An 18,676-nucleotide genomic window follows, 5' to 3' on the forward strand; every position below is an offset into this window, starting at 1 on the left:
TAGTTGAAAATGATTCAGGTTGTTTATATCTAAGTCAAGAAATACCATAATTGACAATTACTGAGGTCTATTGAGTTGATACAATTAAAACCAAAATGTAAATATACCTAGGTAATGACTTTGCTAACTGGTGCAATTTAAATTTTTTTTCAAGGAGCAATCTCTAAGGAATTCGTGGTGTGAAAGTCAAATTGTTCAAAGATGAAAACACATAAACCCATAACCTTTTTTCCATAGGATTTCATAATGTATAAATCATGGTGATAAACCCTATGATAGAGCTAAAAACAGAGCCAAAGAAGCATAGAGGGAGAAGACCTGTTGAGACATTCTTTGGAGATACTTCAGGTTCCATTTCAGATCACCACAATAATGAGACTATCTCCATAAGGGGAGTCACACATTTTTCTGTTCAAGTTATGTTTACCCTAAAGAGATGTATGCAATATTATGCCTTAAATATGCACAGACTTTAATTAAAATACTTTATTGCTAAAAAATACTAACCATCATCTGAACCTTCTGTGAGTCATTATCTTTCTGCTGGTGCAGTGGTTCTCAACCTTCTGGCCCTTTAAATACAGTTCCTCATGTTGTGACCTCCAACCATAAAATTATTTTCGTTGCTACTTCATAACTGTAATTTTGCTACTGTTATGAATTGTAATGTAAATATCTGATATGCAGGATGGTCTTAGGTGACCCCTGTGAAAGGGTCATTCGACCCCCAAAGGGGTCATGACCCACAGGGTGAATGGTTTTGCCTTGATGTTGATTGTTGCTGACTGAGCAAGGTGGTGGTTGCTAAAGGTTGGGGTGCCATCGTTATTTTAAGATAACAATGGCATTTGCTGCATGGATCAACTTCTTTTTTTACCCACTTTGTTCAAAATTTGGAGTAAATCCTCTCAAACCTTCTTTCTGCTTTATCAGCTAAATTTATGAAATATTCTAAATCCTTTGTTGTCATCTTTACCAGGAGTAGATGCCATTTCAAGAAGCCACTTTCTTTTTCATTCATTAGAAGCAACTTCTCATCCATTAGTTTTATTTTTGTCACATCTTTAGGCTCCTCTTTCAATTCTAGTTCTCTTGCTATTCCCACCACACCTGCAGTTATTTCCTCCACCGAAGTCTTGAACCCTTCTAAGTCATCCATGAAGATTGGAATCCACTTTTTCCAAACCCTGTTAATGTTGATATTTTTACCTCTTCCATGAATGGTGAATTCTAGAATGGTGAATTCACCATCTAGAATGGTGAATTCTTTTCAGAAAGTTTTCAATTTACTTTGCCTAGATCCATGGGTTGCAGAAAGGATGTTGTGTTATCAGGCATAAAATCAACATTAATCTTATACATCTCCAGCAGGGCTCTTGGGTGACCAGGTGCATTGTAAATGAGCAGTAATATTTTGAAAGGATTTTTTTTTTCTTTTTCTGAGCAGTAGGTCTCAGCAGTGGGCTTAAAATATTCAGTAAACCATGTTGTAAACAGATGTATTGTCATCTAGGCTTTGTTGTTCCATTTATAGAGCACAAGCAGAGTAGATTTAGCATAATTCATAGGCCTTAGGATTCTTGCAATGGCAAATGAACACTGGCTTCATCTTTAAAGTCACCAGGTGTCTTTTGAGGCTTTGAAGCCAGGCATTGCCTTCTCTCTAGCTGTGAAAGCCCTAGATGGTGTTTTTCCAATATAAGGCTGTTTCGCCTACATTGAAAATCTGTTGTTTAGTGTAGCCACCTTCATTAACTATCTTAGCTAGAGCCTCTGGATAATGCTTCACCATGCACTTTTATGTTACAGAGATGATGTCTCACCTTAAACCTCACGAACCAACCTCTGCTAACTTCAAACATTTCTTCTGCAGCTTCCTCAACGCTCTCTCTGCCTTTATAGAACGGAAGAGAGTTAGGGCCTTGCTCTGGATGAGGCTTTAACTTAAGCAAATGTTGTGGCTGGTTTGATCTAGCCAGACCACTAAATTGTTTTCTATATCAGCTATAAAGCTGTTTGGCTTTCTTATCATCTGTGTGTTCATTGGAGTAGCATTTTTAATTTTCTTCAAGAAATTTTCCTTTGCATCCACAACTTGGTTAACTGGCTCAAGAGGTTTAGTACAAGAGATTTAGAGGACTGTCTTGGCTTCTACCATGCCTTCCTCTCTAGCTTAATCAGTCCTAGATTTCATTAAAATAAGAGACATGTGACTCTTCCTTTCACTTGGACACATAGAGGCCATTGTAGGGTTATTAATTGGACTAATTTCAATATTGTCCTGTCTTAGGGATTAGAGAGACCAGAGGAGAGGAAGAGAGATGGGGGAATGGCTGGTTAATAAAGTCAGAACACATAATATTTATGGATTAAGTCACCATTTTTATGGACACAGTTTGTGGTGCCCCAAAATAACTACAACAGAAACATCAAAGATCACTGATCATAGTCCTGGCCAGGTAGTTCAGTTGGTTACAGCATTGTCTCAATATGCCAAGGTTGTGGGTTCAATCCCCAGTCAGGGCACATATAAGAATCAACCAATGAATACATAAATAAGTGGAACAACAAATCAGTGCTTTTCTCTCTCTTTCCTTTCCTCTCTCCCTTCCTCTCTCTAAAATCAATCATTTAAAAAGGGCAATAAGCAAAGAAATCTTTAAAAAAGATCACTGATCACCATAAAAAATAGAATAACAAACTTTAAAATATTGAGAATTATTAAAATGTGACACAGAGACATGAAGTGGACAAATGATGTTGGAAAAATGGCACCAATAGACTTGCTGGATGCAGGGTTGCCATAAACTTTCAATTTTTAAAGTACACAATATCTGTGAAGCACAATAAAGTGAAGTAAAATGACATATGTCTATATTTCTGCAGCCGCTTTGTGAACATGGCCCCGGACTTTAAAACATAATTAAAAATGTATATATAAACAGCTTCCAAGCCTTACTCTCCTGCTGCACTTTGTGGATTATATATTTTAGTGGTGATCACCATAAGAAATATTATAACTTATATATTATTCAATATTTATTTAGCTATGTGCTTAAAATTTAATAAACTCATTTTATAACATAAATGACATTTTAAAATAAAAATTTCCCAAATAGGTGAAAAGTGGCAATATTTTTACAGTTTTGCAAAATTCTTAATGTCTGGCTTAAAAAAGTCAGTTTGATACTTATATCTTCTTCTGAATTCAATCTGTTATGACATATAGTTTTAAATACATACAGAAAATAAGGCCTCATACAGACACCAAGTTGTAAAAGATAAGAATAATTAAAAAGCATTTTCAGTTAACTATGGTTATTCCTTGGTTCTATCTCCAAATTTGACAAATGTTTTCTTAAAGGTCATTGCCTTGGGGAGTCTGGCATCACATCAGACAATTTTTATACTCTGTTACATTAAAATCCATGAGTCTATTTTCAACTTTGTTGGGATAATATTGGTTTACTAATTTATAAAGATCTTACAAATGTTGACATATTTCACTATCAATATAAAAATATACATTAATATCCCCTTTTGGTTTCCATAGAAAAATCTGTAGCTATTGAGAAGTAGTAAAGCTCAAGAATGCAGACACAAGTTTCCTGTATTTTAATTTTCACTTGAAAATTTAAAATTTACTTTGTTAATAAATACTGTGTTTTCCCCCTTGAAGACAGGCTCGTTTAGTTCATATATGAGAGGATATCTGACAAATACCAAAGTATGAATAACCATAGTTTGTCAAACACCCTCTTATTAAAGCAGGTGTTCTTTGAAAAAAATTAGCTATTTTGCTTGTAACTTCAGCAATCACACAAGTGTCCCTTCTGGAGATAGCCACTGCCTGTTAGTATGTAGCAGAAGAGTTTTAGGTGTTCCTACCATGGTTTTCCAATAGCATATTAAAAAGATGTACTTAAGAATTTAGATTTAATAAAATTAAAAATTTTTATTGCTTCATCAAAGTCATTCTTAAGTAAAATGAAAATAAAATCAGCATATATATATATATACATATATACATATATATGTATATATATATATATATATATATATATATATATATATATATTTCCTTATTTATTTACTTATTTGGGTGTGTGCATAATGGCATAAATACAATGACCTTAGTATCACTTATTTTTCTTTTTGTTCCCTGAGCTTTGGTATCATTGTCCAGATCAATGTCAAGGAGCCTTTCCCTATGTTTTCTTCCAGGATTTTTATGGTTTCTGGCTTACAATTAAGCCTTTAATTCATTTGGACTTGATTTGTGTGTGGTGTAAGAGCAAAAATTCAATTTCATTATTTTGCATGTGCACATCCAGTTTTCCCAACATTTATTGTAGAGACTATCCTTTCCCCATTGTATATTTTTGAAACTCTAGTTGAAAATCAGTGGACCATACATGTTTGGATTTATTACTGGTTCTCTATTCTGTTCCACTGGCAAATGTGTCTGTTTCTATGTTATCATCAGACTGATTTGATTACTATAATGAGGAGAAGGCATCTCCCTCACTTTTGCCAGCCTAAAAATTCCCTTCCCAAATGAAAGATAAAACGAAATGTAAATGGCATGCCACTAGAGTTAGAGCACAACTCAGAGTCATTCCAGGTGCACGTGACCTGGTCACAGGAGCTTATTCAAAGCAGAGCATATTCTCCAGCTGGTCACACAAGAGAAAGTCAGAGCTTGGGAAGGATTTGATGTGCCATTAATGTCCCAGAGAGGGACAAAATCAAATATGTCAAGGACAGAGGGCAGCCCCTTCTTGACAGCCAGCAGGAACACAGGGGCCTCAGTGCAATGTCTGGGCAGGACCGAATGAGCCAGCTCCAGCCGAGCTTGGAAGCAGAGTTTTCTCCAGAGCCACCAAATAACAATTCAGTCTTACTGACACATTGACCTTGGGCTCTTGAAACTCAGCAGAGAATACAGACAAGCTTGACCTTCTGACTTACAGATCTACAGGTTCAGAAATGAGTGTTTTTTTGAGCCTCTGAGTTGTGGTCATTTGTTACCGAAAAAGAGAAAAATGACAATAGTACTCCAATTATTGTTAGTGACTTAACTGCATGAAAGATCCAACCTTTGGGGATAATGATGGGTCTGACCACCTCAGTTTACTTGCAAGATGAAAGTGGAAGAACAGGTAGGGAAGTTGATTTTGGCCCAGCTCTAAGAGAAGGAGAATATCATGGTAGCCCAAATTTAGGAGGACAATGTTCTCTATACTAACACAAATATTTTAGAAAAATAAAAGGATTAGAGGAGAAATCCAGGCTACCGAAAATCAGGCTAAATTTAATTTTATGCATTGGATATATAAATATGATTAACTTGATTCAAAGATACAGAAAAAGAGAACTACATGAAAATAGTTGCATTTTAGAGCAAACACTGTAAACCTCTCTTTCTGTTTCTAAGTAGATGAAAGGAAAAAAAGACCACCTTATTTCCCTGAATTTCCTACCTTAGTAGAAGAAATGTAATAGTTACCATCAAAAGAAGTAATTTAATTGAATCTCAAAATTCATGGTTCCCAAATTAAAAACCTGTTCTCTAATCAATAAAATCAGTTTAAGTAGCTGTTATTGGTTTATAACCTAGGCTTGTTAATGGTTAATTAGAATGTCAACTTTGTTTTTTATAGAAGTATTAGATGTAAAAAGGCTTTAAATGTTAAAATATTATATAAACTTGAACTAATATGAAACAGCATTGTTAATTAAAAAATAAAAGTTGCTAAATAGATATTTAGAGTGAGGCACAAAGTATTAATTCATGAATGAATTCTCACTGAAGTAATTTTCAAATTGTATGTTGAACATAAATATGCATTTAATACTTGAGGTATCCTATATAATAAAAGCCTAATATGCTAAGTGTCTGGTTGACTGGTTGGCCATTCAACCAATCAAAGCGTAATATGCTAATGATATGCTAAGGCCACTCAACCGCTCACTACGACATGCACTGATCACCAGGGGGCAGATGCTCCAACCAGAGGTTAGCTTGCTGCTGGGGTCTGGCCAATCAGAACTGAGCAAGATGAGCCGAACACACCCTGGAGCCCTCCTGTGGTCCCTCCCTGGCTGGCCAACCTCTCGCATCCTTTCCTGGCCCTGATCATGCACTCATGGGGTCCCTCGGCCTGGTCTGCACCCTCTTGCAATCTGGGACCCCTCAGGGGATGTCGGAGAGCTGGTTTTGGCCCGATCCCACAGGCCAGGCAAAGGGACCCCACTGGTGCACGAATTCGTGCACTGGGTCTCTAGTAATATATAATTTTCCATTAAAGGCAGAAAAACAATTTATCCTCAGTGAAGCATTACAGAATAAGCTTTCCTCCTATCTCATTTGTCAGAATTTGCACAATTAGCCAGATTTGTTAATGAGCAGAAAAAGAGATTTTTAAAAATCAAAAATGTACTGATGATATTCTGCAATAACAATTAAGAACATTGTGTATCAATCCACTAAATAAATGTAAAAATACTTCAGAAAGAATGGAAATGATGTCATAACAGACATTATTGAATATTATTTCCCAAATTACTATCTGATTTGTCATGTAAAATGACTTGTTTGAAATTACAAGTTACTTTATCATGCAAATTGGTTTCAATATTTTTCTAAAGTTGGTATGAATTATTTCCCTGGTTTCAAAGATGCAAAATAGAAGGCAGTAATGACTTGTACAACCATAGTCATTTTACATTTTACATATTCTCTAACATGAAATTATCATCTTACTTTGTGAGCTATAATATTATTTACAATTTACAGAGAGGAAAATTAGAGCAAGATAGTGTTTAAATCATACCATGTTTTCCTCTGATGTAGTACCATTATGGATGACTACCTCACACACACACAAATGGATAGTTTTAAGAAGTATAATAATGATTAATTTTACCAACATAAATCATACTTCTATATTCTTTAGGTCAAGCCCAGACCAAATCCTATTTTCTAAGCCTGACTCCTTATTTCTCAGTGAACAGATAGATATCTGTTGTGGAGGAATAGGTTATAAACTAAAATCCTGATTGCTGAGTGCTCTATTTTCTGTAGCACCCTTAAGCAGCACAGAGTCAATCTTAATGGAAGTTATCTTAGATGCTGTAAAGTTCTAATTGACCTTGATTTAAATATTGCAAAGATCACTTTAATTCTGGGAGTTTCCTCTGAGTTTGAGATCACAACTTTGCTGATCCCCTCCACCTGAAGGTCTTAACTTCTGTTCATTCCTACTCATCATTGGCTTTAGAGTTGTCTATTCACAACACACTCACCACTGTTGGAGGCTCTACACAGAAGCTCACCATGCCATGGGCATTTCCCCATCCTTTTCATGATATAAAAGACCAACTTTTCATATTCCAGTTCTTTGAGTCTTCCCTGAGTGACTAGCATGTGATCAGATAATATGAGTAAAACAATCAAGAATGGATTAACACGTGACTGTCCCAGGAACCAATGTGTGTGTGTCAATAGGAGCTTTGTTCAGGAAACTGAGACTTTTTCAAGATAAGGGATTACAAAAGGATGAAGGAATGAATGGATGAATGAATAAATGAATGAATGAATAAGATGCCTTCATCTGAATAAGTGACTATCACTCTGGGAACTTCCAGAAGGTATTTGAAGAGACACCAAGCCTTAGAACACCCTTCACATCACACCAAGTGCATGCCTGTCTAAGCACATAGCCATTGGAATAAAAATGAAAATATTCAATATAACACAGTGTACACATGTGCTGTTTTCACACTTCCCAATTATTTTGCTTCTATTGTGAAGGATAAGCTATATTTGCAGGTGGCTGTTCTTCATAAGGATGCCTTAATCTTTTCCCCAACTTTCTCAGACATTTGCTTTACATAAAGATAAATACTGACAACTCCAAATAAGAGTAAAGCAGATGACATAAAATGATGCTTTTGATGTCAGAATACGGGGATTTAGAAGTAAGGCTGGTACCTGTAATACAGGCATCATTTTTCTGGCGTCAATAGTTTTCAGCACTGGAATGTCACATAGTTTTGTCTTCATTCATCCTTTTATGGAACTTTATATTTTCCTCCCTACAGATAGCCCTCATTTTTATTTTATTAAAATAAATATAAACGGTTTCTTTTTTCTTTTGCTCAGAAAATTAGGGAAAATTTATTAGCTGATTCTATGTAAATTGCTTTAGTTCAATTTTTATTGAGGATAAATTTGTTTTGAATATCTCTGACAATTATATACAGCTAAACTTTCAAACCTAATACATTTTTAATAACTTCCTTCAGCAGCTAGTGATTTGAATTTCAAATTCCTTTCTAGCAAGAAGTAAAAAAAAGTATATACCATTTTACAGCAGTTTTATATAAGAACTGATTTATGCAGCAAGCTCTGTCTCACAGTAAACATATCAAATGTCTAAATGAGACCATTAATACTCAGAAGTTTTATAATAGGTATGCTTCAGATAGAGCATAGCACAAAGTTAAAGTTGGCAAAGAAAGAATTGTGTCATTAGCTTCTTTTTCAGAAGTCCCTTATTTAGGCTGGAAACATTTCACTCATTTGATTGATTATTGTAATTTATTGTGAAGGAGTGCTATAGCAGATTTTAGGGCATATCCAAATAACTGACTAATCAAAACTTTAAAATATTTAACATTAGCAAATAGAACAATTTGGGAAATTCATATTAGTCCATTTCTTCAAGCCATCTTAAAAATGAAGAGACCCTCCTTCCTCCCAATTCTGGACTGACCATTAATTGCCCAAGAGAAAACAAAGACTGAAGTATGCCAGCCTTGTTCATAAAGAGATCTTCCTTTATCTACCTGTCAGAGGGAACTAGATATACATTCTAAGGGGAAAAAAAGAAGAAAAAAACCAGTGTCCCAGAGCTAGTGAAGATTGTAGAAAGAAGAAAAGTAGTGATATTAATACAAATATTTTGGTTAGAATGGTTAATAGACATTTCAAATTGAATATACACAGAGTGAAATCTTTCGCTTATTTACACAAAGTCTATAATAAAACAGCCAGTTAGAAGGATTAGGAAAAACTTGCTAAAATAAAATGAAAATAAGAAAAGAGACCATGTACATAATTTTCCTGAAAACAACCCTTAAGATTTATTATTATTGTCATATCAGAATAGGTCTAACTTCACCATTTTAGTTCACAATCTTTCAAAAAAAAATCATGAAAGAAAATTTATATTACTAGAAAAAGGAATTAGCTTCCCAAAATGCTATAAAGAATAAGTTATAATAATAAAAACTTCAATCTTCACATAAGAAAGGTAAATTTTAGTTGTCACATATACTGAATCTAATTATTAAAATGCTCTTGGGAGCTTCAAGTTACAGTCAATGACATCTGCTTCACTATTTATTAAAAAATTAACAATTTCTATTCTTACTGCACTCACCTAGGTCTTATGATGCTTAATTTTCACAGTGTGGAGAGAGAAAGCTCACACATATAAAGTGTGCATGTGTTTGGAGTATTAGTCGTAGTGTTAATTTTATCCAACCTATTTAGATCTGCACTCATTCTATTCCTTTCTTTTTGTTAGACTCATCTCTGGTTCTGTGAAAGACCAAACCCTGTAACTACACAGAAAATTTCTAATCATCACATTTTTGGTCTCCTAGACCATTAGTGTTGGCATACAGGTATATAACAATGTATATCATATTTAAAAATCATATCTTCTACCTATCTTGGCTCAATTTCACAGTAAAACTTCTTGAAATAAATTGTTTGAGTAGCTGTCCCTTCCTCACTTCTCATTCTCCTCTAAGTCTCTTCAAGTGAAATTAGTCCCCATATTTCACTGAAATAGCGCTTGGCAAAGCCACCCACAGCCTTCATGTTTTAAGTCTAATGGTTCCTTCTCAGTCAAATTTCTCAGTCTCTCAAACTAGACATAGATGACCACTTGCTCAATTCTTTAGCACAGTTTTCTCTTGCTTTCCAGTGATTTACTCTAATGTAATTCTTCTCCTCTTACTTCCTGCTTTTCTCAGATTTCTATTCCAGTGTCTCTGCCTCAGCTAATCCTCTAAATGTTGGGAGTGTTAATTATCTCCTCTTTCTTCATTCTCTCCCAAGGATGTTTTATCTAATGCTACAGAATAAAGTACTACCAAGATGCCAATGACAGAAATGAATAACTCTATCAATGACATTTCCCCCATCCAAGCCCTCATTTGTTTGTCTAATTAGCTACTTGACATTTTAATATGAATGTGTAATATATCTTTCAAATTTAACATGTACAACGTGAAAGCTTGTGAATTTTACTCAATGTCTGCTCTTCTAGTCTTCCCCCTCTTTTATAAATCGCACCACCTGCATCTCTGCTGCTGAAGCCCAAACTCATGAGTTGCCCATGAGTCCTACCTACACCCAACATCTAACTAACCCCTTACTATACCCAACATTTGTCCTCTGACCTCCAACATCAATACTCATATTTTCACTCAAGTCACCATTACATCTTTGCTACAACTTACCAGATGCCAAGTAAAGTTATATGCTTAGCTATAAAATTCCATTTATCTAGTTATATTTAATCTCATTAAGTCTATAGTATCATTTATTCCTTACAATAACTCTCTTTATAATCTTAATCTGTCAGAGGAAAAACTGTAGGTGCATAGAGATTAAATAGCTTATGCAAGTTCACACAGATGTTGAATTTGGGAATAGGAATCGTTACTGATTAATCAGACATCCTACCAACTGTTTCACAATTCTGAGTTCTTATCACAAATCCTCCTCAGTACTATCAAATACTTAACTTTGTTGTAATATTGTCACCAAAGATAACTTTAGGCAGCATATTTAGCATCATTCTAGGGTTATTTCTTACATACTCATAATTCTGTTTTCTTATGTATTGAGTAGAGGTCCGGTGCATGAAATTAGTGCATGGCAGGGGTGGGGGTCCCTCAGCCGGGCCTGCACTCTCTCGCAATCCGGGACCCCTCGGGAGATGTTGACTGCCAGATCTCTGTGGGATTGGGCCTAAACTGGCAGTCAGACATCCCTCTCACAATCCGGGATTGCTGGCTCCTAACTGCTCGCCTGCCTGCCTGACTGATCACCTCAAACCATTCTTCCTGCCTGCCTCATTACCCCTAACCCCTCTGCCTGCCTGCTTGATCACTCCTAACCACTTGCCTGCCTGCCTGATTGTCCCTAACCACTCGCCTGCCTGCCTGATAGACCCTAACTGCCTCTGCCTGCCTGCCTGATAGCCTCTAACCACTCACCTGCCTGTCTGATTGCCCCTAACTGCCCCTGCCTCAGCCCCTTCCTCCACATCTGGAATGACATCTGGAAGGTCGTTCAATGTCCAATCTAATTAGCATATTACACTTTTATTATTTTAGATGTAAGAGAGAGAAAGGGGGAGAGAGAAACATTGATTTGTTGCTCCATTTATTTATGCATTCATTGGCTTCACAGAGGATCAAGCATGTAACCTTGGGGTATCCAGACCATGCTCTAACTAACTGAGGTACTTGGTGAAGGCTCATTCCTAAGAAATTGACATTTCATTCACAGAATTTCTGCCACATCTCTACACATCAGCATATTTAATGATCTCTGACTTGGTAAGGCTATAAACAGCAAATGCTGTATCCATTAAAAGGGTCTTTAGCATTAACTCAAGCCCTAAAAGTTTTATCTCCTAAATATCACTGATAGTTTAAATCAAAGTAACAAATGCACAACTAACCTGAACAGAGGGAAAATGCTTACTCAGCACCTTGGGAAATGATCTGGCTGAGTTATGAGTCATCTCATTTTGCAAAGCAGCAATAAAAATGAGTCTTTCATTTTGCAGAGGTACCTCTGGCATTTACAGCAGATGATTAAAATAAAAGAGAAGAATAACTTTTGCATTTTATTGGAACAGAGACATTTTACCCTGGCCATGCATTTTTCCCTTGCAGATTTCATTTATCAAAAGAAATGTCTCCGCAAGCTGTTGCCAAGGGTCTAGTTATTCCCCAGCAACTCCCAAGACTGAGACTTACTTTATGGAAGTTTCTAAAATACGCTGCCTTTTCGTCTGGAAATTTTTCTAGCCTTCTGGGTCCTTTACTGGAAGCCTTTTTGAAAACCAACCAGCATCGTCTGAAAATCTGAAAGGAAATAAAGAAATCTTATTACCCATTGCTTTACATGAGTTTAATAGCATCAGCAATTTATCTATTCAATTAATACATTGGGAATAATTTTTTTAAATGCACTTAAAAAGGAACAGTGTAGTACAATACAAAACAGAGAAAAAGCTCTTGGCAACAGATGTTCAGCATATCCATAACCATTATGGACATTTGCATATGTGGTAAAAATCATTGCTTGCACCAATATATTTTAAAGGTTTCAAATAATTCCGATAATTTTGAGAATTATTTTACATACCACTAGACAAAACTGTTGAAATAAGCCATTGAATACAAATGAGTTCCCGCTAATTTCACAATGGTTTGGATATTGTTAATCAATACAAGCTATTTATACATCTCAATACACAGCTGCCAAAATTTATTTTATTTTACTTTTTACATTTTTTGAAGGATCATTTTACTTTTGAGAGAAAACAAATAATTATCTGACCATCATGCTGATTATTTCATGCAATCAAAGCAGGTTCTAAAATATTCTTTAATTGGTCCACTCATCTGGTAACCAGTTTACTGCATGAATTCAACTTTTTAATTTTTCTAATAGATTATTATTTTATACAAAACTAGAGGCCTGGTGCACAAAAATTTGTGCACTGGCGGTGGGGGGGGGGGAGGTGTCCCTCAGCCCCACTTGTGCCCTCTCACAGTCGGGGACCCTTCAGGAGATAACGACCTGCTGGCTTAGGCCGCACAGAGCAGGGCAGATCGGGAGGTTGCGATGCCACCCCAGTCATGCTCAGGGTAGAGCCGATTGGGGGGTTGGGGCGCTGCTCCCTTCACACTCAAGGCAGGGTCGATGGGGAGGTTGCGGCGCCACCCCCTGTCACGCACAGAGCAGGGCGGATCAGGGTGTTGTGGCGCCACCCCTGTCACATACAGAGCCGGCCGATCAGGGGGATTGGGGCTCCGTACCTTGTCACACACAGAGCAGGGCCCATCAGGGGGGTTGGGGTTCCATACCCTGTCACACACAGAGCAGGACCGATCAGGGGGTTGGGGAGCTCCCCCTCGTCACGCACAGAGTAGGGCCGATAGGGGGAGTTGAGGCACCGCCCCCTGTTACACACAGAGCAGGGCCGATCAGGGGCACGGGGAGCTCCCCCCTATCAGGCACAGAGCAGGGCGATTAAGGAGGTTGTGGCCCCACCCCCTGTCACACACAGAGCCACAGGGAGATCAGGGGGTTTGGGCACTGCCCTCTGTCACTCTGCTCCAGGGGCCAGGAGGCCTTGTGGCTCCGCTGATCCCGGTGCTGGGAAGCCTCGCGGCTCCGCTGATCCCAGTGCCAGGAGGCCTCGTAGCTCCACTGATCCTGGTGCTAGGAGGCATATTACCCTTTCACTATATAGGATAGAGGCCTGGTGCACGGTTGGGGGCCGGCTGGTTTGCCCTGAAGGCTGTCCCAGATCAGGGTGGGGGTCTCGCTTGGGTGCCTGGCCAGCCTGGATGAGGGGATGATGGCTGTTTGCAGCTGGTCACACCCCCTTCAGGGTGGGGGTCCCCACTGGGGTGCCAGGCCAGTCTGGGTGAGGGGCTGAGGGCCATTTTCAGTCTGGCGGGTAACTGAAACTCCCAACCTCTCCTTTTTTTCTTTTTCTTTTTTTATTATTCTGGGATTTATTTACCTTCTATGGCTGTCACTGGAACTGAGAGCTGGTTTTAGCTCTGAGGCTCGGCTCTAGCTCTGAGACCTCGGCTGCTGAAAGCAAGTATCTGAGCTTTGTTTAGCTTCTATAATTGAAACTCTCTTGCAACTCTAGCTCTGAGGCTCGTCTGGCTGAAAGCAGGTTTCTGGGGATTGTTTAGCTTCTATAATTACAACATAGTTGCTTAGAGTGCAGCTCAGAGGCCGGCAGCGGCAGGTGGGGAACCTTGGCTTCCTCCATCACTGGAGCAAGCAAACCTCCTGTTCACTTCAGCTGCCTGGCTGCTGGCCACCATCTTGGTTGGCAGTTAATTTGCATATTGCCCTGATTGGCCAATGGGAAGCGTGTCAGAGGTACGGTTAATTACCATGTTTGTCTATTATTAGATAGGACTAGAGGCCCGGTGCACAAAAATTTGTGCACTGGGGGGGGGGGGAGGGGAGCCCCTCAGCCCGGCCTGTGCCCTCTCGCAGTCTGGGACTCCTCAGGGGATGACCACCTGCTGGCTTAGGCCCGCTACCGGGGGGATTGGGCCTAAGATGGCAATCAGACATCCCTCTGGCAGCCGTGCAGCCCTCGGGGGATGTCCACTTGCCAGCGGGGAGCTGGCCTAAATTGCAGTCAGACATCCTTAGCGCTGCTGAGGAGGCAGGAGAGGCTCCCACCACCACCGCTGTACTGGCAGCCAGCAGCCTGGCTTGTGGCTGAGCAGAGCTCCTCCCATGTGAGAGCGCACTGACCACCAGAGGGCAGCTCCTGCATTGAGTGTCTGCCCCCTGGTGGTCAGTGTGTGCCATAGTGACCAGTCATTCCCAGTCTTTCTGCTGTTAGGGTCAGTTTTCATATTACCTTTTTACTATATAGAATAGAGGCCTGGTGCACAGGTGGGGGCCGGCTGGTTTGCCCTGAAGGGTATCCTGGATCAGGTTGGGGGTCCCGCTTGGGTGACTGGCCAGCCTGGATGAGGGGATGATTGCTGTTTGCAGCTGGCCACACACCCTTCAGGGTGCGGGTCCCCACTGAGGTGCCAGGCCAGTCTGGGTGAGGGGCTGAGGGCTGTTTTCAGGCTGGCGGGTGACTGAAGCTCCCAACCTCTCCTTTTTCTCTTTTTTCTTTTTTCTTTTATTCTTGGATTTATTTACCTTCTATGGCTGTCACTGGAACTGAGAGCCGGCTTTAGCTCTGAGGCTCGGCTCCAGCTCTGAGACCTCGGCTGCTGAAAGCAGGTATCTGGGTTTATTTGGGTTCTGTAATTTTAACACTGTTGCGGTCCTGCTTGCTCCAGCTCTGACGGCTGATAGCAGGTTTCTGGAGTTTGTTTAGCTTCTATAATTGCAACATTGTTTCTTAGAGTGCAAGCTCAGAGGCCGGCAGCAGCAGGCGAGGAACCTTGGCTTCCTCCATCACTGGAGCAAGCAAGCCTCCTGTTCGCTTCAGCTGCCTGGCTGCCGGCCGCCATCTTGGTTGGCAGTTAATTTGCATATCTTGCTGATTAGTCAATGGGGAGGGTAGCAAAGTTATGGTTAATTACCATGTTTCTCTATTATTAGATAGGATTAGTTAATCAAATTTGTAACCAGTGTGGTTACCATATTTATTATTGTGACCTCTAATAAAGAGTACCTTCTTCTTATGGATATTCTCTTCCCCCTATGTGTGAAGATATATATAAAATTCACTCTTTCTAAAATTCCTCTCTCTATATTATAACATGAAGTAATTTTTGCACAGAATAAATAATTTCACTCAGTCTTTAATATAAATCTCACGTGCTTATATTAGGATTTAGGGTCTTATATGGTAATGCTTAAGGATAATTTTAAATCAGAACAATTTTATTTTCAGTGCAGGTTCTGCTGTTCATTAAATGCCTTGTCTTGCAGAAGTTATTTTTCTTCTCTAAAATCTAATTTCCTCATCTATAAATTACAGTCCATGTACCTCAGGAGGTTGCTATTGAGGATTTAATAAGACAGCCTGCAGACAGCATGTAACATGGGCTTGAAATGTAGTGCACACATTCATCTGAAATTCTTGAGTTTTAGAGACTGCTATGGACTGACTTATGTGCCCCTCAAATTTGTATGTTGAATTCCTTACCCCCAAGGGATGGTATTTGGAGCTGGGGGCTTTGGAAAATAATTAGAATCAGATGAGGTCATAATGGTGAGGCCCCCAGGATAGGATCATTGACCATCAGAGAACTTTCTCTCTCTCCAAGATTTTGCAAAATAAGAGGACACCATGAGAGGGCAGCTGTCTACAAACCAGGAAGAGAACTTTCCCCAGAACTTGGCCATGCTGGCACCTTGACCTCAGACTTTGAACCCTCAAAACGTAGAATATAAATATCTGCTGTTCAAGCCCCCACTATATGGTATTTTGTGATGGAAGTGGTGAAGGTAGTGGAGGCCGCTGAAGTAGTAGCAATATTGTGAAAGTGAAACACAGTTCAAGGAAGCTGCATAGAAATTTGAGAGATCGAAAGCAGATAAATAAAAATATCATTGCAAAGTGGGATATAGATAGATAATCAACATTTATCTCCTGGTTATTTATTAGTAGACTAGAGGCCCGATGCATGAAATTCATGGATGGGTAGGGTCCCTAGACCTGGCTGGCGACCAGGGCTGATCTGTGGGGTGACCAGCGGGGCAATCAAGGCCTCCTCTGGCACCCACCTTGGCTGACTTGGGATCTGCAGGCTGGGGGCAGCTCCTGCATTGAGCATCTGCCCCCTGGTGGTCAGTGCATGTTATAGCGACTAGTCATTCCACTGGTCCTTCTGCCGTTCAGTCGATTTGCATATTGGGCTTTTATTATATAGGATTTTGAATCCTAGCCAAGGTAGGAAGGCTCTCATTGGATGGAATTGGGACCCACGCCAATTGGGACCTAGGGTTTCTGTTCTTCCTACAGAGGAATGCTTTCCCTGGACCCTATGTGCTTATTGTTCATAACTCAGGAACCACAGTGATGTCAAATAAAGCCTTACAGTATTCATGGAAATACACAAACACACATGTTCACTGACTCCAATGCTCCATCTCGTGTGTCTAATTATTTTCTACTAAAGAGCAAGTTAAAAATGAGTCACAAAGCATAAGTGTGCTATTCAGGTATTCAATATTGCTACAGAAAAAAACATAACAGATAATAAGAAAAAAATAGATTTAGTATTTTTAATACTATCTCATCTTTTTGCTGTTACATTAACAGAAACAAACACATACAGATAAAACTGTCAAAGACTTGATGTAATAGACTGTTTACCAAGACAAAGCCCTTAAGTTATTATTTTCTTATTTTGGAATGATTTTAGGTTTATAAAATATTTGCAAATATGGTGCAGAGAGCTCCTGTAAAAACTTTACTTATTTCCCTCTGATGTTAAACCCAAAATAATCATGGTGCAGTTTTCAAAACTAAGAATTAACATTGGTAAAAGACTGTTAACTAAACTATAGATTATATTTAAAAATCACCAGTTTTATCCACTAGGGTCCTGTTTTGTTTTGGGATCCAGTCGAAGATACCCAATTTCATTAAGTTGTCCTGTCTCCTTAGCTTCCTCTGATCTTTGATAGTTTCTTTTTGTGTTTTTGTTGTTGTTGTTTGTTTGCTTGTTTTTGCTTTTCATGACCTTGACAATTTTGAAGATTATTTTGTACAATATTCTTCAATTTCTGTTTGTCTCAATTAAGTTATTTTTGATATTTCAAAAGTCTAAGGACAATCTCACAATAAAGGGACTCAAACAAATAATTTATTGGGAAGAATAATATGAATTTATCATGACTATGGGATAGTCATTTTGATCAGTTGGATACTTGAATTTTTAACCTTAAAGTAGTAAAAGAATAATTTAATAAATGCAGATGTTTTGTTGTGTGTTTTGGATTTTTTGGTTCTTTTCTTGGACCTAGTTTTAAAAAATGTTTTGCTGGTAATGGGTGTGAAATAATGAAAAGCCCTGGTGCAAAAGATGTGGCAGTGCCCCGTCAGTGTGAAGTCAGATTCAGCAGGAGTGGGCACTCTGAAAGCAGCCTCCATTCCAGAAGCAGGAAATCAGTGGAAGCATGAAGCGAGCAGCTCTCTGCTACTCCTCTTCAAACAGGGTTTTAATAGCATACTACATTCTGCTTTAGGCCCTACAACCGATCCCTTCTACGAGTAGGTTGGAGAAATTACAGAGATGAGCAATAAAAACGCCTGCTTGAGACCAGGAAATCAGTCCTCTGAGGAAAACACAAAGGAATAGGTTTTATTTTGCTTATACATGAAAGATACAAATTCTTCAAGAATATGGAAGAGAACCACATAATTAAAATCAGGTACTATTTTCATTCTCCCTCCCCCCCAATGAGACGAAATAAAAATGTCCTTCAGAGTGGGAGGAGGTGGTGTGTTGTCCAGATACTGCTCTTCAAGGGCAGCTAAGGATGCTGGCTAGCAGGAGAGTTATGATTTAGATTCACTCTCTCCCACTGTCTGTCTTGTAGCGATGACACTCCTGCCTGCCCCATCCACTGTGGAGATGCTGTTTCATCTCTCCTGAGGAAATCACTGATTTCACCTTCTTGTTCAGAGTTAGCTCCTAAACATACCAGTTGTCTCACCAAATAGGCTCCTGGGTACCCTTTAGGATTTCCTTCTAGAAAATTCCATGTTGTTGCCAAGACTCCAAAAATCCTCAGGATCCCCAGCTGCTCTCTGGCCTCTGCTTTCCACTGCATTAGCCCGCAGGTCAGCTTGCCTTAATTAAATACCTTCTTAATTCCTTTCAATTTTCCTTCAGAGCA

The 18,676-nt window shown here is 39.0% G+C and overlaps 1 protein-coding gene across 1 annotated transcript in view; it reads right to left on the reverse strand.

Moving 5' to 3' along the window:
- The window catches only part of DOK6 (docking protein 6), a 242,023-nt gene that overhangs the window by 147,256 nt on the left and 76,091 nt on the right, over positions 1 to 18,676 (reverse strand). Inside the window, exon 2 of the mRNA XM_036323166.1 lies at positions 12,073 to 12,180. Within this exon, the coding sequence (XP_036179059.1) occupies positions 12,073 to 12,180 (108 nt within the window). The remainder of the gene's footprint in view (positions 1 to 12,072; positions 12,181 to 18,676) is intronic.

This window comes from Myotis myotis, unplaced genomic scaffold (genome assembly GCF_014108235.1).
Source record: "Myotis myotis isolate mMyoMyo1 unplaced genomic scaffold, mMyoMyo1.p scaffold_m19_p_9, whole genome shotgun sequence".
Lineage (NCBI taxonomy): Eukaryota > Metazoa > Chordata > Mammalia > Chiroptera > Vespertilionidae > Myotis > Myotis myotis.